Source organism: Uloborus diversus, chromosome 3 (genome assembly GCF_026930045.1).
Source record: "Uloborus diversus isolate 005 chromosome 3, Udiv.v.3.1, whole genome shotgun sequence".
NCBI classification, from domain to species: Eukaryota; Metazoa; Arthropoda; class Arachnida; order Araneae; family Uloboridae; genus Uloborus; species Uloborus diversus.
The window spans coordinates 145784538-145811348 of NC_072733.1; the positions used below are offsets into that span (position 1 = coordinate 145784538).

The window sequence follows — 26811 nt, forward strand, 5'->3', positions numbered from 1 at the left end:
CGAGCAATGTCGGGTACGGGAATGCTAGTTGTAGATAAACTAGGATAATTTAGTTTTCGATAACTTTCTTTACAAACTTACAAATTATGTGCTTCTAGGGATTTCTAGAGTTTAAGTTAAAAAAAATCGATGAATTTCAATCGACACCCTGGTAATGACTGATAACAAAAATGCCTGTTACAGAAATTTCTTTAGTTATCGCAAGTAACACAGATTTAGTAATTTTGAAGTAGAACTGAGTAATTCTTGTATAATTTGTTGTATCATTTTGCTGAAAATTTATTGTTCATGTAATTTATTTTCTAACTGAAATACATTTTTTTATTCCACTGATTCTTCTTCAGCACTTGTTGTGGAATATCATGGGATAAAGATGGAACAGTTCTCTGTCTTATCTGTGAACATTCAAGCTCTTTGTTGTTATGGGATTCTAATACCAAAAGTGTTACGTATGTTGATTCAGGATTCAGGTGCGTATAATTAAGTCGGATGATTAGAAATAGACCAAGTTTTTGCTAAGAATAATTGATTCAATGGGATTGTTTCCTTCAGTCAAAAGTACTACTTTTAGTCACTGAAATCGATAGAATAAGCAAAATAATAAAAAATAATAATAATAACATGGACCCAGAAAATACTTTCATTTTCCAAACAGTTCTTTTTTAATTATTTTTTTTAAATTTCCGATTTTTCAAACAAGGCTTGGTCTTTATGACGTCCCAAATGATGCACTTTGGCGCACCTTTTTAACGCGTTTCCACATTTAGTACAGTAAAAATAGGGGTCGGACCCAAACATCCAAAAAAAAAAGCTAAACCTGGTGCAAATTGTTTATTACCCTCCCAATAAGAACAGGTAAAAAGTCCCACCCAATTGTGCGTCGGGTTTTGGAATGGGGGGCATCTAAAAATTGCTGTTTTGGGTATTTTTCCAGAAATTTTAGAGTAAATTTAAAGTGAGAATATTATGTTTTACTAAATTTAAAAGCATGAAATTAAAGGTGTTTGACCCCCAAGAGGGATGACGTAACCCACCAATGCTACAGATCCCCCCTATCCCCGTAAAACGAAGCAGTACTTCCGAACCCCTCTCCATACGTTTCATATGGAAACATTATTTTATGCTAAGTTAAAGTTAGAAATCGAGTGTGTCCATTTTCCAAGATCGATGATGCACCTCCTCTCAAAGCAACAGCACCCCCCCCCCCCGCTCCACCAAATAAAATAAATCCTCAACCCCCCCCCCCCCCTTCCCTTTTATTTCAAGTAGAAGTATTATTTCATGCAAATCAAAAATGCATTAAATCAGGACTGTCCACTCCATAAGAACAGTAGCTCACCTCCCAAAACGAAATTATATACTAAAATATTATCCTTCCCCCCACCCCCTCTAATGGTGCACATTTGATTAAATGGCCAGAAAAATTACGCTGAACTGTTTTTTTTGCTTTCAAATGATTTCTCCTAAGTTTCTAACAAAAAGTTTTCGTTATCAAGATGTTTTTTGGAATCTAGATCCTCAGCAAACTCGTTATTGTTGCAGCTATGTCTAACACAGTTTGTGCATATAATTGAGCACTTCAGTCCACTTTCAAACTTTTCAAACATTCACTATATTTAATGAACTCCTCAGAGCAAGCACAAGGTTTGAGACGCAGAAATCTTCTAGAGCAGAAGGCTTGACAGTTGTAATAGGACGCAGATTATATTTCTGTGGTGCTTTCTTTGCACCCATCAAAAATGACACTAGCTTTCCCATACTTACAAATTACCTATACACTGCATTGCTGGCATATTTCCTTGAAGTTTACAGATCATTACCAAAAATATGATCAAGCAGGTATCTTCCATCTATTACATATGAGGCAGTGAGAAGCAAAGGGATGCAAGTGGGAAAATTAAAAATTTGGAGATAACCAGTACAAATGGTTGGTGAACCTCTCCTCTATGTTGAGGCAAGAGATGGTACTAGTAGACCTGGTAGTTGCTTCTATACAGCATAATTTAGAGAATTTTTTTAAGAAAAGAAAATCAATGAAAACCTACCTAGGATCTTATCTTTAAACGCCTTTTATTCAAAACTTGAAAGTGTCCACTTACATCCCTTTGCTTCTCACTGCCTCATATATGACACCAGCTGTTCGTTCTCTGATGGTGGATGAACCTTTTGCTTCAGATAATAGCACTTTAACTATACAAGATTTCTTTCTTTCTGAAACCAGATTCATCAAATACTAATGGAGGATCAGCGCATAACTCGTACCAAAAGTTTTTAACAATTTGTTATTCCATCTTTACTGTTCATACCATTCGGTGTAAAAGATGGTCTGGGCTTACACATTTTTACCAATAGTAACTACTCTCCTAACAGAAGCTAAAACATAACTGTTTACCTCCTTTACAAAGAAATGCCACAAAATTGTTTGCCTTTCAATATCCTTCGATGTTACTACCCGAACGTTAAAGGTCTCATCGCAACTCACCTTATCATCAGCGAGCGATACCACTACCAACTTGAGAGGGATGAACTTCTGGGGGCTTAAGAAACGGATTGTGATTTCCAAACAAAAAGGTGTAAATATTTAGCATTCTATTGTTGTATTGCTCATTGCTCTCATCAAGACTTGTTCTATCGTTGAATCACTACAGGTTCTAGACCACCTGAATTTGTCACTGAGTTAGATCGTTGTATAGCTGATGTTTGATGTGATCAAATTTTTTTTTATCGCATAATGTACTCAAAAGTTTGAGATAGTGTTGAAAGTATATGTCCGCATATTTAGCATAATTCACATAACCAGCTGCGTAAAAGAGAGGTAGCTCGGCGTTTGCAAATGAGAACCCCCACCGACTTAGAGGGTGCAGAATTGCAGCATTGCCCATCTCACTATTGGCAATTTCGGTTTGTCCCCCCTTACGGTGATGGCAAAAGATTGTAGAATAGTTGAAGTTTGTTAATCAAGAAGAAGTAGGGAAACTTTGGTCAATTTGGACTTTTTTTATGCTGCACAGGAGTTTTGTTTTCCAGCGCTCTAAACAGTTTAATAACTCCAGTCACAAATAATTTGGTTAATGAGCTCGCTTAGATCTTTTAGAATTATCATTCTGACATTACTATATCATTGTGTGGCATTTTGTACTTCGGAAAAGTTTAAATCAGGGAAATTTTTTCGTGAACTTCACTGCAATAGTTGATTTTAGAATGTAAATTCAAGGCCCCCCCCCGCCCCCCCAAAAAAAGGGAAGGTGCACCCCTTAAGTGTGACGGAGTATCCATCAAGAATAAAAGCCCTCAAAAAACAAAGAAATACCCCTTGAAAAAACTGCCTTAAAAATTCCAATGACGCAAAGCTGCTCCATGACCCCCCCCCCCATTCCCCCCCCCCCCGCCTGTGCACCCCTGTTAATTAGAATTTTTTTCTGTTACAGTTTATTATTTTACTATTATAGAGTGGTTTCTGCGAGGTTTGAGAATTTTTTTTAAGTAATAGAAATTATTTTTATTTAAATAGAGGATTATTTTGTCCCCCCCCTTCCCCCCAAAACCCGACGCGCAAATTGCTGGGACTTTTTACCCCTTCTTGCTGGAAGGGTAAGAAGTAATTTGCAACAGGTTTCACTTTTTTTTTTTTGGATGTTTGGGTTTGGCCATTTTTTGGCCTAATTTTACTGTACTAATTATGATAATCAAGAGGCGCATTAAATATTGCGCTCTACGCTTGCTATCAACCATATCGTTGCCAATACACGTTAGTAAAGATGCGAATTAAATATTTTGCGCTGTGAATGGCATTTCATCATTTGTGATGTCATCAGCTGAAGCATAAAAAATGAAAGTGCACCGACTAAAGTAATTTTTTTTTTAAATATTAAACTTAAACAAATTATTTAAAAAATGGTTGGATCCTCTGTTTTTAAGCATGCTTTTTCAGAAAAATAATAGTTTTAAAATTTTGGAAACGACACCATTCTAATATGTTTTATCAAAGTAGGCAAAATGAAAGTAGAGTAGCTAAAGTGTCTCCAGTGAAATTCATTTTACTTGCTTGTTTCACTTATTTAACTGATAAAAAGTCCTGATAAAAACAATAAGACGTTTACTAAACATTTAACCAATGTATAAAATAAAATCAGATACTAGCTCAAAGCCATATGTTAAAAATAAGATTCCTCTAAAATAATGTTATACATCTATTGTATAATTCTATTAACTAATACTAGCTGACTCTTATTAAAGATTTTATCGGAAAGTATTGCATTGATCTGCATTACTTGTCTAATAGTATTACTCCGAGTAAATCAGGAAGCCTCAGTTCTGCTAATACTTAATGCTAGATTCAGATCATGTCCAAATGTTCTGACAGTCAAAGCTAAGATGTAACTGCGATATCAACAAAAATGTGAGGGAGTCAACTTACCAGACTTAAGAGCCGAAAGTCAAATCACCTACTGCACCCTTGCATGTAGGTCAACATAAACCAAATGCAATAGAGAAAGAGAAAGCAAACAGCAAGATCCATTTAAGTACAGCTCGCTCTAATTAGCATAACGTCGCTTCATAAGTCGTTTGGTCACATGTAGAAAGAAACGTGTGTAAGCTTCTAGAACATCAGAGAACATATGAGGCATTCATTACTTTTGATTTTTCTAAATCATGCTGTACAGCAGTTCCTACTAGGGCTACTAGTACTATCTCTTGCCCCAAGACAGAAGAGAAGTCCACCTGCCATTTGTACTGGTTATCTCAAAACTTTTTACTTTGTCACTTACATACTTTCGCTTTTCACTGCCTCATATCATGCCACATCAGCATTCAACCCCTCAGAGCAAACAGAACAATCTCATAATTTGTTTTGATTCCCAGAAACAATGAGCATACACCAAAGCTGCTTGGCCAAGCGATACATTTCTTAGGTTTTTCACTCAATTCAAACATTTACAGTAAATTTAAATAACTTTTAATCTACTTTAGTTACATTGTAAATGGTGAAATACAGTATGATGACTAATAATATTTAAAATAAAACTAAGTATTTATCAGTTTTTTTGTTTCTGTCCCGGTTTTTTACTGCTCATTGTTTAGCCCTGGATTTATAGCTTTTATTGCCGATTGTTCTGAAAACCAGTAGTACTAATGACTTAATACTAATGCTTCATTTGAGCAAGTATTTAGCATTATGGACACTTTTTGGATATGGTTAAGTACAGTTTAAAGTGGACAGACACTGCTAATCAGTGTGGTATGTTAATCACCAAAATAAACTTTCAAGGTAAATTATGGGCTCTTATAAGAAGATTTAAAAAAAAAGTGTTCTACGAAATGTTCTTGCTTCAGAGAAGCATACAGCTACTTCACAAAATATATGCAGGGTTACCAACTGCTCCACCAAAAATAGGGAAACTCCACAGCTCCGCAAAGAAGTTATTTTGCTCCACGTTTCCGGTTTGGTCTTTATTCTGATCTGACTTACCAAAACTTTTTATTGAATAAAATTTATTTTTTATTATATTTTGCTTGTTTATTAGGCATGTGAATGTGAAAATTAAATCCTTATACTTATACTAGTGCTTAAATGATTATCAAGGCTCAACAACAATTTAAGGGGTTGAATTTTTTTTATTGATTTTTATACAAAATACCGAGCTGCTCCGCAAAATTTCCAAATGCTCCTCAAAACCAAAACAGATGCTCCTCAAATTGTTTCTCTGAGATTGACAACCCTGTATATGTACAGTACAAAAAAAGCATATCGTTACATCCGAACAACAGTACCTGACTGTTATTTCTGGGGTTAAATGTCTTAATGTTGCTCCGAGGGAATGACATGCATTACAATTTGAGCATATCTTATTCCTTTTTTCATTTGTATTCAAGTCCTTCAAAATTTAATTCAGAGAGGATTCGTTGATTTCTACTTGATTCTTCTTTAAAAAATAAAAAGAAACTCTTGAGCAACAGCGTATTTGTACGTTAAAATCAAATGTGCATCATTGTCGCATAGTTTTCAGGAAAAAAATATGTATGCTTTTTTACTTCCTTTTACAAAAAAGGAAGTATTGTATTTGCAAAAAACATTTCACTCAAAATTAGGCCTTAATTTCCATTTTGCTCACCCCCGAATTAATGCTGAGTTTTTTCAAACCAACCACATGTAGATAAGTGCCTAAGAATGTATAGACCTGAAATATCCATTTTGACATTCCCTGAGTTAATTGCAACATACTTTCTCTTGACGCCTGTATGTGCGGATGTGCCTATGTATATCGCATAACTCAAAAACTGTAATATCTCAGTAACTCTGAAATTTGGTACTTAGACTCCTAGTGGGGTCTAGTTGTGCACCTCCCTTTTTGGTTGCATTCGGATGTTCCAAAGGGGATCTTTTACACCTTTTAGGGGGAAAATCAATGTTTATTTCAATGCAAACTCAAGTGGTGTTATAATTTATGTAAACACTTGGCAATATATCTCCAAGTTTTGTCGCCAACTTGGCGACAAATTTGTCGATTTTTTTTTTTAAAACCTGGTTTTAATTTAGCCATTGTTGGTGATATTTGGAGAGTTAACTATTGAATCACATTAAAATTGCCAATAACAGGGAAATAAGTGAAATACGCCACCAGCTCAGTATATAACATACTCAGAATTTAACAGGGAAATAACTTTAAATTGGTGTAAAAGGAAGTCATGTGATGCACACGTCAGCTCGTTTTTCATGGTTGTCACAGAAAATATTATTCTAGGCAGTTTAAAAGTTTGAGGATTCAGACCTATAAGTTTTTGCTCTTTCTAACTTTCTCAGAAACTTTATTTTTAAAATAATTTCAAATCTTAAGTTCATAAAAACTTTTGAATGACATCTTTTTTTTTTTTTTTAATCAGTTCAATCATACAAAGATTTCCAGTATTTCTCCAAATAATGGCAATTTATTCACATGCTTAAAGCTGGTAGTTTTTCTTATTATTATCATTTTTCCCTTTTGAATATTTTATTCGTGTAAACTGATGTTAGTATGATTTTTATTATACCAAGTAAAGTTCACAATAACTAAAGGTGTAACTGATTGAATTTTAAAATTTAAGTCCTTAAACTATTTTTCAGAGATGCTTTGACCATGGTTGCTTGGTCGAAAAGTGCCCCACTTTTAGCTGTTGGCTCATTAAAAGGAAATCTTCTCATCTATACCTATCGTACTTCTAAGTGAGTGATTTTTTATTTTTCCCAAGTTTTGCTTACCTTTTAACTTTTTAAACTTTTTTTGTGTTAGTTCATCTTGATCTTTTGAATCACTGTGATTTAAAACATTGCATAATTTCTTACAGTTTTTAGTTAAAGCTGCAGGTGATACGTCTTTAATTTTGTTTACATTATACATAAAACCAAAAACTTCATTATGACTTTTATTTGCTGAAATATTATGATTTGTTGAATGATTTCTACACTGTAATGTAAAATTATTTTGTAGTAAAATCATGTTATTTTTACTGAAAGTGAAATAAATTTACTGGAGACCCATGCAACTTTCTACTGAATTTTTTTTTATTAAGGTGACAAAAGTTATTTTGGTGTTATGTAACTGATATTAATGGCGATTTTGATTTTAATTTACATTTTTATTTATTCTTATAAATTTCTTGGTAATCTCAGGTTATGCTTCTTTTTTCAGAAAAGTCACTATTTTGGGCAAACATAACAAGCAAATAACATATGGAGCATGGAGTCAGCAAAATTATTTGGCTCTTGTTGCTAGTGATAAAACTTTTACTTTAAGTAATGCTGATGGAGATTTAGTTTATCGCACTACTCTGAAAGGAGAACCATCTCTAGTACAGTTTTCATCAATGAAACAGGACTCATCTGGAGGAGGAGAAACCACAGTAAGACAAAAAAAAAAAAAAACTGTAAACAAACAATATTTTTTAAATTACGTGTATTTGTATTGTATATATATATATATATATATATATATATGTGTGTGTGTGTGTTAGAAGTGTAGACTGGTATTTTTCTTTGGTAGCCAGTGGCTACTAACACCAAGAACTTTGGTAGCCACTTCAAATTTTTGGTAGCTAAACACAAACACGTATCTCTCTATATGTATTTATATACGAGTGAGTTAGAAATCTTAACCGAATAAAAATCAGTACCAGTCATCATTTTTTCTCATTGAAGGAATTCGAGTATGGTTTGAATTGAAATGGGATATTGCTGATATCAAAGCTAATTAAAATTTTTAGTATACAAATCCATTCAATATAAAACATGATATATTAGTGCAGTGTACAGGTGTAAATCTACTTGGTAATCTTTTGGAAAATATTCTGCTGTAATTAGTCACAGCTTGTAAAATGATAATATATACATATGTAACACCATTATCACATTATATAGTTTGGATGTGAAAAATAAATTGTACTTAATAAATATTATTTTTGCAGAAAAAAATTGGCACTCAAACTTGTAATGCATACTTTAAGTCAAGAACTGAGTCAAAGTGTAAAAAACTGTGTGATACATGTACAGAATTAGTTTATGTTCTTCAAAAAGAATAAATGATTGAAAGTTCTGATAGAGGGGTCACTTCACTATGGGTATTAATATATTTTTTTAATGTGATTTCAACAAAATAAGCTTTTTTTTTTATAGTTACTTTTGAATATTTTTTCAAAGCATATATTTATTAGATTTTATACAACATTATTAAAATACATCTATGCAAGTGATCAAAATAGTTAAAATAAGAATTAGTACATTTTGAACAATTTAATATCATTCCGAAAAATCTTGACGACTTAAACGATCAGCTTTAATGGATGCCTGCCACTATATTGGAGGGATTTTAGTAAGCCTTACTGAACTCCTTGTTTGCTATTTTTTGGCCATTAAATTTGATTCTCAACCTTGCTTCAAGTGTGTCTCGTTTTAAAGATATGCTCTTCATGCCTATGATATCATTCCTGGAACTCCACGCACTCTCCACCTCAACATTACCAGAAGAAAGAAAAGCTCTCAGCAGCCAAATTTTGTTTTAAGCAGGCAATATTTTTAGTTTTTCTCCAATGACCTTAGAATTTCAAGAATTTGTTTACAATCATTGCATTATGCATGTGGAAGTGTTGTGTAAAACCTTAGTTCAATCTTATTTGGTTAGCTCCTCCAAACGTTCTGATTGATTTAGTCCAGACTTAATTAATCAGATTAATTTTAATGAAGCTAAATTTTTCAGATAAAATTTAATCAGATTGAAATGGTTCTAGATGAAAGTAAACCAGATTAAAGGTGTTTTAATTCTTTAAAATTAAGAAAAAATAATGATGCAAAAGCTTACTATAGATAAGCAGGAACGGTTGAAAAGCAAACAGAATTTTATAAGTGCTGAAGCAAATTGCTACAATATGTGCCATACTTGTGAAAAATATACAATTGAAGCAGAACCATTAAACAAATTGAGTACATTTTTACGAGTATAGGTAGCTTCGCAAAAAATCCCCATAGAGAATAATGTTGAATAATTATACGAGAATTAGAAGCTATGAACAATGCTAGACTTGTTTAATTTATGTGTTGGAACATCACCCTTATTCTTTTTTATCACATCTTGAGCTCCTTAATTTCATCCTCTGTTTGAGAGACAACACTGACAACTAGTTCTGTAAGTATCAACACAGTTAAGAGAATGAATGGAGTCTTTACACAATAGTATAAAAATTTATTTACAGGAGAGGCAACGACTTGGAATTGCAACTGTTTAGGGATTTTAACAACTTGGTAATAGGGTCATTCCATGTCAAATCAACCACAAAAATGGGATTTTAACACCCACCTTCTTGGATTTCGATCAAACTTGGTATACTTTCTCCCTTTATGGTTGTAAGTAACCCCCTAATTTTTTTTCGTTCAGTTTCAATGCGTTTTGATTTTACAGCCCTCTGAAATTTGGCGATTCTGCATTTTTTGTCATTTTTGAGACACTCCAACTTAGCTGTTGTTGCTTACCAAAAAAAAAAAAATGTCTCTTGGTAACTAATGCTATAATCTTATTGAAATTTTTTACACAAAATGTAAACACTTTGAACCTGTTCATAAAAAATATTTTAAAAGTCTGAGTTTATACAATTTTTTTAAAAAAAATTACAAAATTGGAAATTTTGAATTTTTTTTTGTCAAAAAAAGGCATTATCAAAACTCTGAATTTCAACATGAGGGTCAGCTTTAAAAATTATGATTTTTTTCAAAAATGATCATGAATGTGTACCTTAACTTATCCAATGAAAAACATTAGGGGACTTTGAGGGATTCTGCCCCCCCCCCTCCCCCCATTCTGAAAAAAAAATTTAATATCACAGAGACAAGATCTTCTATATTCTAAAAACTAAAATTGTCAGCAATTAAAACAAAAATATAAATGTACACTGTGTTGAATATTGAACTCAAATACATAATATTTAGCATTAAAGCTTTTTCTTCAATTTTAATTAATTAAAAATATGTGGTAGTTCCAATGTCAAATCAACCACAACAATGGGATTTCAACACTCGCCACCTTGGGGTTTTGATTAAACTTAACATACTTCTTTCCTTTGTGGTTATAAGTAACCCCCTATTTTTCCTCCCAATATCAATTAATTTAGATTTAAAAGATTTCCGATTATACATTTTTTGTCATTTTCAAGACTTCTTTAAAAAAAAGTTGAAATTTTTGATTTTATTTTTTCAAAAAGACATTGCTGAAATTTAAAATTTCAACACAAGGGTCAGCTTTAAAAACGGATGTTTTGAAAAAAAGACTATCATGATTATGTATTCTAATTTATCCAACCAAATTTTTTTGGGGTCTTTTAGGGATTAAGCACCCTCCCCCCCCCCCCCTCTCATTCCATGGAAAAAACTTAAATTATGATAGAGAAAAGCTCTTTCACTTCTTTAAGAAGAAGTGTTTCCAGCAATTATAATAATAATAATAATAAAAATTAAACGTGAAGTGAGTTGAACATTGAACTGAAACATATAAAGTTAAATATTCAAGGTTTTTTTTTTTTTTCAATTTGAAATAATTAAAGATTATTGAAAATAAAACTTTAAAAAGTTGCATAGAACAATTCCTGCATACTTATTACTGCACTTTAGTCAAGGCAACTTACGAATTGAAAGTAGTCCTTGCTCCAATTCATAATTAAGCAGTATCTAGCACTTTCAGTACCCCCCACCCTCTCCTTCTTATGTTTTAGAAAAAATAGCTATAGTGGGTCTTTTTTCCCATTAGCTTTACTGCTGTGCAATGAAATTCATCCATCTGTTTTCTTAAAATAACATTTTATATAAAAATGGCCTGATTTTTAAGAAAAACTATTTTAAAAAATAAAGTGCATCCCCCCCCCCCCCCCCCGCCCTATAACACAGTAAGAAATTAATTGATGCACCTCTCAATGAATTTTTATACATTTTTTTAAACGAAAATTGGTAAGCAAATTAATATTTGCATGGAAAAAACTAGTTTAACTAGTTTTCCCCCTGATTCCCCCCCCCCCTTCCCTCAGGGTTTTAATGACATAACTAACTCACATATTTTTTTTATCTACTGTTAGAGTTATACACTAGATTTTTTCAACTAAGTACAATTAATAAAGAAAATAAATCAATATAAATGCTCTGATTCAAATTACTTAAATAGGAATATTTAGAATCAATAGCATGTTATATATCCTTTTTATGGTATAAAAATTAAGTTAAATCAGAGTGCTACCTTGATAAAACTAATGCAGCAGATGAAAGATGAATCAAGACAAAGAAATTGCCCTATCATTTGCCTAAGAAATTGAAGCAAAGATCAGTTTCCCCATCTGACTGTCATATTAACAACTAAATGTAAACCATACAGCTTTCTGATCAGCTGACATCTATTGCCAGATGTTCCTTTTTTATGAGCTAGTATAACACCCACAAGGCAAGGGGATGACAGGCAAATAAATAATGTAAATTGTAAACATTTTGGGCAATGGTAATCATTTTGAACACATAACAATAAATTGCTAAGTTAAACCAAAACTTTTCTGGGGTATATCATCGGATGAGAGATAAAGGAAACCAAGTTTTAGTTTAGTATTTCATTGGATGAATGAAACTAGTTAAGAGCTGCAAACTAGAGTAGTGTCTACTTTTGAATTTGTCTTTTAGTCTGTTCTTTACCCAGTTACTTAGAGAAATCATTGCTGAGCATGTATCGAATTTTTACTTGTATTTTCAACCAGATTGTTTTTTAAATGTGATTTAGTATGGATATCTCTATATGTAGTGTAGGTAAATTAACTGCAAGTGAATGCTGTAAATTAACTTTTAATCAAGAGAAAGGAATAAAAAATATCAATTGCTTAAGTGAAGATGAAAAAGAATTATTGAGTGCTAGACTTGAAAGTGAACTGGATTTAATTCAAAATATTTGTTTTCATCATGAAAATGTATTCTTAAAGAAGTTTGAGTTGAGGCACAAAATCTGCAGTGATCCGTTAAAAAGGCATAAAGGACCAATTAAACACTCCCTACGTCCTGTTACATTGCAGCACTCTAAATGTTTAACAGAGAAAGGATTCAAAGTGAAACCAGGGGGAAAATTGTGTCGCAAGTGTAGAGAAATCATTTATAAGAACGATGAAGACTTAATTAGCTATACAGTAGCTGACTGTAATTACTCAGAGCAGGAAGATTCTGAATTTACAGAACAAAGCAGTCTATAAAATGAAGAAGCTAGAGAAAAGCTCAATAAATCACTAAATGAGATGGAATGTTCTCCTTTGAAACTACATGGATTAGGGGAGACTAGTAAGAAATCTTATGGAAAGAGGAAATATGAAAAATTGCAGAAAAATATTGAAGATAATTTCAGAAAAGTACTGAAAGTAGATGTTTCATCTACAATAGATGACACAGAAAAAAAGTATCAGAAAAAGCAGCAGACATGGATAAACTGGTTCAGGTAATGAAAGAAAGTGTAAAATGTGTCCCAAGGAATAAACAAATACAAATACTCACAATTCCAGCTGCCTTATCGTGGCCAAGAAAAACAAGTCAGCAGGTATTTGATGTCTCAGATTATTCTGTTCGTCAAGCCCAAAAACTTTTCAAAGAAAAGGGATTTTTAGCTGAACCTGAACCTCGATGTGGCAAAAGACTTCCACCAGAAACTGTTGATGTGGTCAAAATTTTTTATCAAAGTGATGAACAATCAAGATTAATGCCAGGCATGAAAGATATTATCAGCATAGGGAAAAGTAATTACCAGCAGAAAAGGTTGATACTAAGCAATCTCAGAGAGCTATATTTAGCTTTTAAAAAAGAATACCCTGATATTAAAGTAGGTTTTTCAAAATTTTGTTCTTTAAGGCCTAAATGGTGCGTGTTAGCTGGCTCTAGTGGTACCCATAGTGTATGTGTTTGTACTCATCATCAAAATGTAATATTACTTCTTCATGCTGCACAATTTAATGATACTTATAAGGATATAATGAAATTATTGCTGTGTACAGAGTCAAAAAGAGAATGCTTCCTCAGACATTGTCCCAATTGTCCTGAAAAAGATACCTTAATTAACTACTTAAAATCAAAGTTTCCTGAACACGATGGCAATGAAACCATTGAATTTTCACAATGGGTTTCTACCGATAGAACTCAAATGATTAAAAACACTGCTTCATTAGATGAATTCATAATTGATTTAGCAAATAAAATTGATCATCTGATTCCCCACTCTTTTATTGCAAAATCCCAATCATCATTTTTAAAAGCCCTAAAAGAAAATAGTCATTTTAGTACAGCAATCATATTGATGGATTTCAGTGAGAATTATGCATTCGTAATTCAAGATGAAGTTCAAGGCTATCATTGGACCTCAGAATCTTGCACGTTGCATTCAGTCTTAATTCATTATAAAAATTCAGAAGGAAAGAAAATGGCATCATCTCATTGTATCATCAGTGATGATTTGAAGCATGATGTAGGAATGGTTCATAAGATTCAAGAAAAGATTTTGAAGTACGTGAAAGAAAATTTTCTACACATTAAGAAAATACACTACTTTAGCGATGGATGTGCAGCACAATATAAAAATAAATACAATTTCTTTAATCTTTGCCATCATGAAAATAATTTTAACTTGAAAGCTGAGTGATCATTTTTCGCTACCAGCCATGGAAAATCTGAATGTGATGGTATTGATGGGACTGCCAAGTGATTAGCTAGAAAAGAGAGTCTACAACGACATCTAGACAACCAAATAATTTCTCCCAAATTATTTTTCGACTTCTGTGCTGCTCATATTTCAAACATCAACTTTCATTTTGTTAGCAGAGATGAGGTACAATTAACTCGTTCAGTTTTGGAAACATCTTACGAAGATCTCCAGACACTTCCTGGATTTCGAAATTTCCATAATTTTCAACCACTGAATGCAACAGGCAAAATAGAAGCAAGAAGATTAAGTACTGATAAAGAACCTGCTTTTACTTTCAATTTAAAAAATATTCCACAATTTAGTTTAAGTATAAATAGTGTATACCCTGGATGTTTCATTGCCTGTGTTTATGACAATTTATGGTATTTTGGGATGGTTGTTGAAGTGGATCAAGATGAAAGAGACCTTCTAGTAAAATTTTTACATCCAAATGGGCCATCGCCTTCCTTTTACTGGCCTAGTTCAGATTATGTTTGTGGAATCCCACTTCCTCATGTGCTCAGTGTTGTAGAACCACCACATACAACAACTGGAAGAACATATGTCTTTTCTAATGACTGTATGGCCTTAGTAGATAAGAAGATGAAAAACAAACATATGTAGAAGGAATTTAAGAGCTATGAGCTGGTATTTATAGTACTTATAATATTTTGTATTAATTGCACAATTATAAATTAGAATTATATGAAAATTTTAAATTTTATGTTACCCTAAACTAAAATTAGTATGCATAAATTGTTGCAAGCAAATTTTGAGTTTCGCAGTGTCCTCTATTTATTTTTATTATTAACTTGTTTCATTAACTATTTTTAATTGAAAAAAAAATCTTGAGTATTTAAATGTTTACATCTAAGTTCAAACATCAATGTATTTTATTATTTAAATTTTCCTTTAATGTTGTTAGTAACTTAGTTTGTAATATTGTGATCGATTTTTTTTTCTTTTATCAAAATGAGGGGTCAAGGGGGCAGAATCCCTCAAAGTCCCCTAAAGATTTTCATTTTATATGTTAGCACACTAGTAATGGGCATAATCGAGTTCTCATAATCGAATCACTCGATTATTCAAGATCATTCGAGAACTCGATTACCACGAGTTCTCGATTATCGTATCTCGAGTTCTCGATTATCACTTCTCGAGTTCTCGAGCGATGAACTTCTCGAGTACTCGATTATCACTTTTCGAGTTCTCGAGCGATGAACTTCTCGAGTTCTCGATTATCACTTTTCGAGTTCTCGAGCGATGAACTTCTCGAGTACTCGATTATCACTTTTCGAGTTCTCGAGCGATGAACTTCTCGAGTTCTCGATTATCACTTTTCGAATTCTTGAGCGATGAACTTCTCGAGTTCTCAATTATCACATTCTGAGAACTCGAGCGATCAACTGCTCGAGTTCTCGCTTTGAACTTCTAGAGATGTTGAGTTCTCGAGATCTTGAGTTCTCGAGATGTCAATCACTTGAGCAGTGTAATCTTCGATCGATTTGATAATCGAATGAACCTCTCAATATAGTTGACTTCTAACAAGGGTGCCCACCTATGGAGGGGGGGGAGGTCATGGCACAGACTGTGCTATTGACATTTTGGGGGGGGGGGTGTTTTAAGGGGTATTTTTCTCATTTGTTGGGGGGGAGGTCTCTGCGATATTGAGGGTGGGGGGGGGGGGCTTGACCTCAGGGCGAATGGGCAACCTTGCTTCTGAAGTGTTTTAGTTACAGGGGCGGATACGTCATTTAGGCGGTCAAAGTTAATGATTTTACTTATGAATGAGCATGGTTTTTTTTTCTGTCTTCCGAAAAAGTTTGCATTGAAACCTTTTAACCCTTCCCCCAGAAAGACGGGCTGCGCTGAGGAGCCCACAGGGGAGGTGGGTCATTGCGCAGACTGCGCCATTGAAATTCCTAATGGACGTAAGACTTTTTTATGGAGTGTCCTTCTTGAGGGGGAGAGAGGATCCCTAATTTTAAAAAGTGTGCCAGCACACTTGAGGAATAGATACCCTTGCGATCTAAATGGTATTACAATCAAATAATTGCCTTTCTAATGTTTCATTCGAATAGTGTTATAATTGAATGTATACTGTTGAATGCTTGATTATCAAATGATTCTTTGGGGATGCTTGGTAGTATAATGATATATTTTGAGCGAAAGGTGTTAATGAATGAACACATGGACGGGTCTGTGGGAGACATGTGTGGTGTGTCCCGGTGGTGGAAGTAAAGGTTGGAGGCGCTTATAAGGTTCTAACTTGAGAGCCGTTAAAATTATAGTTCAGGTAAAAAGAGGGAATACTTAAGTTGAAAACCTGAGGGGACGTCTTCCCCCTTACGTTCACCTTCGACTATACGATTGGGCAATGATACAAATGTAATAGGCAATAACAAACGTTTTAGAGCCCAAATATACAGATCACTGCAGACACGTGTTTCGGGGTTTGAAGGAACCCTTTTTTCAACGCAAAATAGTGAGATTGTGGATGTAAGGACATTACTGGATGTCTTTACGGACCATTCATTAATTACGTAAGGGTCCCGAGGGGATGGGGTTGGAAAAATGTCTACATACTTTGGGGGGGGGGGGGGGTTCAAAGGCATTCTTACGCAGTATTTTCCAAGCCGATGTTTCATTTGCGTCTGGAAAATAAAAACGTATTAGGATGACTGTTTTTTATTTGTTTTACGAAGAATTAATTATGTAAAACATAATAAAAGAATTGCACTATTGTATGGCATGTTTTATTTTTAACTACTATCGTATCATATACAAAAAAAATGTCGAAAACACATTTAGTCTAGATTCCAACTTTTTAGTAAATATTTCATCACACAAAAAGGTTTAATTTAATAATACTGAATTAAATTTCGATTCCAGTGATATTAGATTAGTTATTTCATTATTTCGAAAAACGAAATGGAATCTTACGTAAGAATAGGGGGAGGGGTTTGAAAAACCTTACGTACGGCCAAAATCATCCATAGGTAACAAAGGAATGGCCCCCTATATGTAAAAGCTTACTATTTTGTTGAAAAAAGGATACCTTAAAACTCCAAAACACGTTTCTGCAGTACTCTGTATATTTGGGATACTAAACGTTTGTTATTTCATGTTACTTCTCGGCACAAAGGTACTTAGTTATTTCTTAATAAAACAAGTGGTTAACTTCTCGTGTAATTCATTCCTATGGGTGCAAATAAGAGGGGAGGTGGGGGGGGGGAGTTTTGACGTAAACTGCAGGATTGTAATTTTTAGGGGATTTTGTCTCTTTTGGGGGTATTGCTCTTGGGGGAAGAGCTTCATAGGTGGTGATCTTTGCTCTTGGAATGGATAGATTTGGAATGATTTTTAAAATCGAATGATTGCTTTTCTCTTGCTTTATTCGAATGGGGTAATAGTTGAATGTTTGGCTTCGAATTTTCGATAATTGTGAGATTCCTTAATAATCGAGAACGATATTTTTAGAACGAAAATTGTTAATTATCATATGAGCGGATTTATGGAGGGGCATGTGTTGTGTGAGTGGCGGATACAATGGAGGGTCGTGGGGGTCATGACCCCCTCCCCCTGAACTCTCGAGAATAGTATCCGTACACATTGTGTTCGAATAATTTATGCATAAAATGCAAACGATGACAGTATCTTATCTTTTCAATACATCAATTATTTTTCAAAGAAAATATTTGAACAACTACTTTATTTTATTGCTTATGAAATTAATTTGCAACGTTTATCCCCAATTATGTGCCTTATTCCTGACCGATTTCGGGCTTTTTATTGACCCCCAAAAAAGTTTCAGAATTTTTTCTTACTTAAAACGAGAATTTCGTTCATGGGGGAGGGCTTTCTTCAGCATGACCCCCATCCCCCTTCAAATAGTTTTCTGTATCCGCCCCTGGTGAGATCCGGTGGTGAAATCTTGAAACAAAGGATAGAGAAACGCTCTCCATATTGTTTTGAACTTGACAGTTATTAAGATTAAATACGTACGTATGTACAATTTTTATTATAAAGTGAGGGATAATGATAATATGGGCAACTCGTTGGGCGACACTAGCAGGTTTAAAATTGAGAGTTGTTAAACTTAAAAATATATTAAACCGGTATGAAGGGCTTCCATATAGGGGGAGGGGCAAGTAGGGGCTCAAGCCCCCTCCCCCTTCTTTGAAATTAGGACATCCTTGCTTTTAGTACTTTTTTTTTTTGCGAAAATGTAAAATCATTTCTTCTCCAGCAATTAATCAATAAGTTATTAAAAATGTCAAATTTTAATAACTCTAATTTGTACTGAAATCGGTTTCTATGGCGCCCTTGACCAGTATGGTACAAACCGTGTAATTGAAAATTTAATGTAGTCTTAGCCCTTTTTCGGATTATCGTTTCTTGGGGGAGGGGGGATTGTCATAAAAAGCGCGCCATTGCTCACAGGGACGGACGGACACCCCTGTCATTCTATAAGGTTTTAGAATCAAATAATTGCTTCTCAAATGTGTCACCCCTGTCATTCTATAAGGTTATTGAATCAAATAATTGCTTCTGCTTTTTTTCGAATGGGGTTACTCAGAGTTGAGTAAATGTTTTAAAGCGATTGTTAATGCTGTGGCAGCCATGTTAAAACGTTTATGAAATGTTTAAACGCAAGGTGTTTATAATTCAGTGGTGCCCCCGCCCTCATGGCGATGACACTCATCCCTCAAATGCGACGTTGAACCCCCTAAAATAAATTAAAGCCCGCTTAAGTTACCCTCTCCTCTTCAAAACTTCAATGGCGCGGTCTGCGCCATTTACCCCCCTCCCTCGCGCTCTCTCTTGTATAATATGTTGTTTGTTGTGGTATGCTCGGTTATCGAGCATCTCGGATGATTTGAAAACAGAATACGTAATCTGCTTTTCAGAGAAACTTGACAATCAATTTTAACCTTTTTGAGGACCAGCGCACGGAAAATGAAACGTAGCTACGGAACTTTAAGTTCTGAAATGGACCGTTGCGAGCCTTAGCATTTTTAGCAGTATTGCCTCAACTTTACAAAAAAAAAAAAAAACATAAAATCAGCACATTAATTGACTGAAAATTTTTAAGTTGAGTAAATAATATATTAATCAACATTTACGAAACTATAAGGAATATGACATAAACAGAAGCGATTAAAACAAGCAAAATACTTAAATTTAACTACCCACGCGAAAATAAATGCTACGCACACAAGAAGTCACAAATATCTTGCGTATGGAATTTCAAAAAAAAAAAAAATCTGTATAAAATGTAATTTTTATTTAAAAATTGGGCCGAAGAGTGGAAGCTAAAATTAATCCCACACGACAAGCTTCAATATTTCTTTTTAAAGCACTCAGAAACATTTCAACTTCACTCCCAACACTTTTACTGTTATTGCATATTCCTAAAGTCGACGAATGAAAAATAAAAACAAAAAAGAGCGGATCAAGAAAGAAAAAAAAATAATCATGAACTTCAATACACTTCAAGCCATACTTGTACACTTTTCAATGGGCCGGGAATCCCAATCCTCTGGAAAACGTAATCAGAAATATTTTACCCTCCCTCCTCATAAATTAGTCAGATAAATATATTTAATTACTCTCAACAAGAACATCAAAAAAAAAAAAGCAAAGCTATAAACTAGGAAAGAATGAGTACTTTTGCGCAGAGAAACCATTCCACTACTTGTTTACATTATTAACTTTGTGTTTGAGAGTCCGAAACCATTCGAAATAATCACGTGATAACTGAAAATCATTAGTTTAAATGCATAACCGCTCGAATAAATCGCTCAGTCGCCCAAATGCCGAGCTCCTAGTTTCTGACAAGCTAACAGGGAATCTAGTCGAACCTGCATCCCCCCAAGGATTGCGACCCCAAAATGAAGACTAAAATCTATCGAATTGATCCCCTAAAACAAGCTTGCATTTCAAACTTTGCCAGAGGGTAAGGGGACAAAAGGTGTATCTGCTCATTTTATTGGAAAACAACAAAAAACCAAACCCACTCAAATGTAAAAATTAGAATTTTTCATGGAATTTGGGGGGAGTGGTATTGATCCCCCTTCTAAAAGTTTTCTTAACCTAAAACTTCTAAAAGTCAGGAGGGTTCACCCCTTATTATACCCCTAAATGGTAGGCTAAATGTCATATTCCTATCTCGAACGCACCCCTGCCAAAACAACTCGGGAATTCAACTGAAGTCAAGGGAGTCCACCTCCCCCCTTTCGCAGGGCGATGGCGCACCCTCTCAAATGTTACGGAGCATCCGTCTAGAAAGAGCTCTCTCCCCCCCCTCCCGAAATGAGACTTAAAAAAAATCTCAAAAAACCGCTTCTAAAAATTTCAGTTTTGCAGGCTGCGCCATATACCCCCTCCCCCCTTCCGAAAATGAGATTAAAAAAACCCTCTCAAAGAACCGGCTCTAAAAATTTTAGTTGCACAGGCTGCGCCATGCCCCACCCCCTTTTAGTGGGCACCCTCGTAGCAGTCAACTCAATTTTGGAAAAGCTCAGAAAATGAACTACTCGAGTACTCGATTCAAACGTCTTGAGATCTCGATTTGAAACATCTCGAGATCTCGATTCAAAGGATCTCAAGAACTCAATCGCTCGAGTACTCGATTCAAAAGATCTCGAGAAGTCAATCGCTCGAGTACTCGATTTCAAAGATCTCGAGAAGTCAATCGCTCGAGTACTCGATTCAGAAGATCTCGAGAAGTCAATCACTCGAGTTCTCGATTTCAAAAGATCTCGATTATCAATCACTCGAGTGATCGACTTAAAAAGATCTCGATTATCAATCACTCGAGTGATCGACTTAAAAAGATCTCGATTATCAATCACTCGATTATCAGAAGTACTCGATTCCCGAGATCTCGATTATCAAAAGATCTCGATTATGCCCATCACTAAAGCACACATATTAATGATCATTTAAAAATATATATAAATTATTTTAATTTAGACCCTCATGCCAAAAAATTAATATTTTGACAATCATTTTTTTATTGAAAAAATTTTAAGATTTTCAGTTTGTTAATTTTTTTTAATTGCTGAATATAAGTTTAGATTTTTCATACATTTTTTTCTAAAATGCTTGAAGTCTTATTATATAATGTGAAAATTTTCAAAAACTTTTTATCCTTAGTTTTTGAGAAAAAATTTTTTTTGCAAACAGCTGCAGTTCATTCTGAGAGAACTGTAAATGACAACTAACGCAAAATCTCAAAACTTTGAAGGGTCATAAAACAAAAACTATTTTTATTAGAGATGAAATATTTTAGGAGGTTACTTAGGACTATAAAAAATAGAAGTATACAAAGTTTCATTAAAATCTGAGATGGTGGGTGTTGGGATGTGGTTGAACTGATATGGAATGACCCAATAGATAAAGGAAAGGATGGCAAAATAACCAAATCCCCTCCCCCCCCACACACACACGTAAACATTCTATTTGGAACATTGTTTGAGATTTTTTAAGTTGAATAATATGTGATTGGAATCAATCAAAGTTAACCTTCGCCTATAGCCACATGTCTTAAACAAGTTCATTTCTAAAAAGTTTTGTAAAAGATCAAATATTAGTAGCATGGTAAACAAAATTATTAAAAGCAGAATATTTTTTATTGATAAGGTAAGATGCCACTAAGTGAGAAGGTAATGAAACAATACAAGGTTTGCTATAAACAGTACTTGTAAACCCCAACAGAAACATCAAGAAAAGTAGGTGTATTATTCTGAACTTTTTTACCAGAACATTGAATGTGGAGATTGATGAAATTCATAATAGTATAAATATCATCAAGATATGATTGACTCCCACTGCAATGCAATTCGACGTAAGCAAAATGGCTATTGCATGATTTTTTCGCAAGTAACAAATTTTAGAGCTATCGCAAATTCCTCGCTCACAACATGAAAATATTTGGAAACTGATCATAGTGATTTGTGTCGCTTTCATTGTTCACTACTAAAATTTGTTTTCGCGCTCTTCAAGTTCCCACACCACACTAGTCTAAACATCTCATTATTATTGTGTGTAAATAACTACTCCCGATTTCTCATTTGTTTGTTTTTTAATTCTAAATATGAAAGTGATGAAATATTGTGTGATCTAAGCATGGTGCTTCATCTAAAGTTTGTGAAGATAGAAAGAAAAAAAGAAAGTTTGACTATTAAAGAAAAGGTAAAGATTTTTGATACACTTGAACAAATAAAAAGTGATCGAAGGTAGTACAATTAGATATGAGGGAATCTTCCACTTCTTTAGGAAAAGAGGTGGTCCCTATGTCCGGACTCCTCCCTTGAGGCTCAAAATCAAACTGCAATAATTAAAATCAAAGTTATTCCATTCCACTTTGAAACTTTTTTCACCATCCAACAAATTATTGTATGTAATACTGAAAACATGTGTAAAATTGAAATGAAATTATCTCAGCTTCAATTAACGTTTCCAAGTGTCAGAGTTGGCTGATTTTAGGCAGGACATCCCCCTTGATCAGTTTCTAGCTATGCCACTGTCTTCCATACATACAATTAAAAATCAAGAAAAGGCAATTCGTAAATGTCCAGAATTTAGTTTTTGTTGATCTGAAGAAAGCATTTTAGACCACGAAAATATGAAGCAGAGTCACAGGTGAAAAAATTACATTACAAAAATGTCCAAAGAAATATCCTTTTATTTTCTTGAGCTTTAAGAAGCAGCTATTTAAATCAATGCATTGACATTGAGTCCAGTTCAACAGGAACAATAAAAATTCAAAGTTTACTTAACAAACAACATCTTCTATTAAATGGCCAAATGCACTAAGATTTATTGAAAATGCATTTTCACTAAACACTTAAAAAAACTATACCATTTACGTTACAGAACTGGACCGACATGCACATCAAAACGGTACTAACATTTAGTGAGAAACTAGAAAGAAAGAGCGAATTCTCAAGTCTGCGACTTTGCATACCAATTTTCAGTTATGTGGTGGAACATTTGAAAACTCAAATTTTGATTATTTATGCAAAACAACAAAAACTGCTGCCACTCACGAAAACTTTAGAAAAATGACTCCCGTAGTTATCACAAAAAGGAACTCGCAAAACCCCCGTTCCAGCTCTAAAAGTGAATCGCCCAAATGATGTCAAATTACACAAAAAGATGTTGTTTGTTTACATTCGAACGATTGTGTGCAATCCAATCTGTTGGGACAAAAATGTATTTTAGTTGAAGAAATTATAACAGCTGGTTATTATTTCTTTTTTTTTACTTCCTTTTACGAAGTAAAGGAAGTATTGTATTGGCAAAAAAATTTTCACCCAAAAGCCCCTAAAAATACTGCTCTTTATGTAAGAAACTAATACATAGTAAAGAAATGGTCTAAAGCAGTTTTGAGGGGTGTTTAAAAAATGTCTAAAATCATTAAATATGTTAATAAAAAATTCGTATACATACCCTTTCCACAACGCAAACTTTCGAGGAGATGGGTTTTGGAACGCACATAAGTCGAAACTTGACTGTATAACCAAATATGGTTCATAAGTCAACACTCATCAACATAGGGAACATATAGATTTCATCTATATGTTCCCTAAGTTGATGAGTGTTGACTTATGGACCATATTTGAATAAATGGTCTCGTAATCTCATAATCTCTTGAACTAATTTTACCTCAACGTAATTGGAATGAAAATGTTTTAAAATAAGCTGAGAGAATTTTCTAAATCAAAGCCATCTGTCATAGTGTAGAGTTTACTGCTAAAATCAAAAGTGATCCATTGTATATAAACTGCAGTATCAATTACCCTATTCCTTTGGAGGCAAAAGGAATTCAAAAATTCTTTTTCTGGGACAAATCAAAGAGCCCTGAACAGAAACATTAGTGAATAAAGAGTTTTTATAAAATCAAGTCATTATGGAATTATTTAAAATGTGTTTTATGTAAAACTACTCAGCTTTTTAAACACAGTTGGTAGATTTTTCAGTAATGAATCAATTTTGACACCAGGGCGCAGAAGGCGTGGAAACTATCTATTTAAATAGTTTATGAGAGGTTATGTTTAATATTGAAAATAACAAAACTAAATTGAAATTGCTGAATAAGAACCAAAATAAAACAATTATAAGTTTTATCAACAGAAGGTTTGTTCAGAACAACAATTAAACCACCTTTATCCGCTTCGGTGACTACCTGGTCAGAATTAGAGATAAAATGCAATTGATAGGAAAAATTAAAAACTAGATTAAAACTTTTCAAATTGAAAGTGTTTTTTTTTCTGTATCATTTTTGTTTTGTAATTACAATTTATAATTACCACATAAAATTCTCCTCTTTTAGGTCAGTCTAATTATGAGCAAAAAGTCCTTGTTTCTGCTTAATATTCATGACACTGAAGATCCAATTGTTCTGACTTTCCAAGAAAAATATGGTACTGTTGTTGATTATTGCTGGTAAGTTTGTATAGCATTTGTAATGCAAATAATAATGGTTTTATAAATTTATGTCTCTCACTGGTGCAATGGGGGGGGGATGTTAGGGGTAAAAACACTAGTCAGAGCCCTTTATTTTATTATTATTACTAATTATAATGCAGTATTTTGGGCACATGATCAAAAAAACCCTCCAGAAGGTAAGTCTAGCTATGCTAGTGGTACTTCTTAACGCTCATGAATTAATATTTCTTACTATTATCTTATATTTCAGTGTTAGAAAGATGTTCCATTTTGATGCTTATAACACAATATTGATGTTTTGATTTTAAAATAAATGAATTTTTCAATATTTACGTTGTATAAGCAACAATGCACTCTCAAACTTTTTTTCCCTCTTCATTCATATTAATCAAGTCCTGCAGATCTGAAATTGACCACCATCATTTAAGGGGCATGTTGTATCTTTCTTTCCTTTGTACTTTGAAAATGTGCCAGAATCACGAGCACAAGCACATCTACCCTACCTACTACTTCATTCATTATATTAAATTTCTATTGAAATTCTAAATGTATTCAGCTTAGACCATGAGAGCTACACATACACTCCTACTTGTTCCAAATCCAACTACACCAAACTGGTTAAGTAAATACCTTTGTGCATAAAAGGTAAAATAAGAAAAAACAACTTCAAATCACACAAATTGCAGAAGCTACTACATTCAAGAATTATACAACAGTGTTACACATGAATGAAAAGATATTACCAAAAGAACTATGTTTTAAAAAAGAGCAATTTGCTGTATTGCCAATGGGGGACATATTATGTTTGTACCGGATTAACTGTACTACTGTTAAAAGAAATTAAACTTGCTTATACAGCAGGTTGCCCATTTTGTCAGACTAACTTTGCGATCATTTTGTAAAAGAACAGTCTACCTCTGAGTCAATATCTGATGCTGCTTTGTTGGGTTATTTTTTAAAATTGCTATTGAGGCTACACTGGCGATCTGTATATTTTCTTAGTGTTTATGTCCTAACATATTATGTTATTAGTGCATTGGATCTAGTATTTACATGTTTTGACTTTGTTACAGGCATGGGGAAGGTAATATACTTTTGGGATTTTCATCTGGTTTTTTCATTGTGTTATCAACCCTTCTTAAGGAAATTGGTCAGGTAAGATGGCTTTTGTTTTTCAAAAAAAATTTTTTTTTTCAATCAAGTATATTTTATAATTTTAGTATATTTAAAGCATTGAAAAAGCATGAGAATATTTATTGAGCAATCACGATTGCTTATTGTTCTCATTTGACAGCCCTTGACGTTGTGGTTCCTTTTTCAGCTTGGACCAGCAGCACCACCGCCCACCGGCGGCGGCACGGCTGCTCTGGTCCTGAGCACTGTCCCCCGGAATCCACTTCTGCTGGGTGGTGGCATCCATGTCCTACACACGCATGCTCATACACTCTCGCCTACACGCTCGCGCCTTTACTCACATACACAGGCCTACGTGCACACACGCAACTATACACACATAACCATCCAGGAGGAGAGACATGCTTGGGGGAGGGGGAACCATTTCTAGAAACAATAACTCTAATGAGTAGGGTCTTGTTGCAACTCGTGATTGCCAAAAAATAATTTGAATTCAAAGTTTCAGAATTCAAATTAAAGTTGATTGAAAGAAGAGGGTCACGGATTTTTTTTAAATTTTTTTTCTGTAAAACATTATTTTATATTTAAACACACACACACACATACACAGGGTGTCCACCCTATTGGTGGACCAATAGCTAATTTCTAAAACGTAAGAGATAAGCATATAGTTCCAATTGGAAAAAATCTTTAAATTCCATAAATAATCAAAATTTAAGACATTTTGGTCAAAAAAATCAAATTTTGAAAAAGTTACAAAATTTAACTTTTTATACAGTCTTCCAGTCCTAGCAATTATATTTAGTAAAATATTCTTGACACACTAACATTTGAAACTGAAAAAAAAATCACTCTTCTATGACCACAAAATTGATAGAGTTATGAAGTTTTGAAAAATCACGGTTTTTGAAGCTTTTATGACGTCAGGGAGAGAGCTCTTAAGGGGTTGTATGCGAATTAACTAAGTGTGTTAATAGGTTTAAATTTATTTTGGGTTCTTGTCATCAGGAGACAA

At 33.8% G+C, this 26811-nt stretch overlaps 1 protein-coding gene across 1 annotated transcript in view; it reads left to right on the top strand.

The window, feature by feature from the left end:
* Positions 1–26811, top strand: part of LOC129218987 (WD repeat-containing protein 19-like) — a 95740-nt gene that overhangs the window by 17858 nt on the left and 51071 nt on the right. The window contains 5 exon segments of the mRNA XM_054853305.1: positions 345–470; positions 7103–7201; positions 7668–7878; positions 24547–24659; positions 25736–25817. Of these exon segments, the coding sequence (XP_054709280.1) occupies positions 345–470; positions 7103–7201; positions 7668–7878; positions 24547–24659; positions 25736–25817 (631 nt within the window).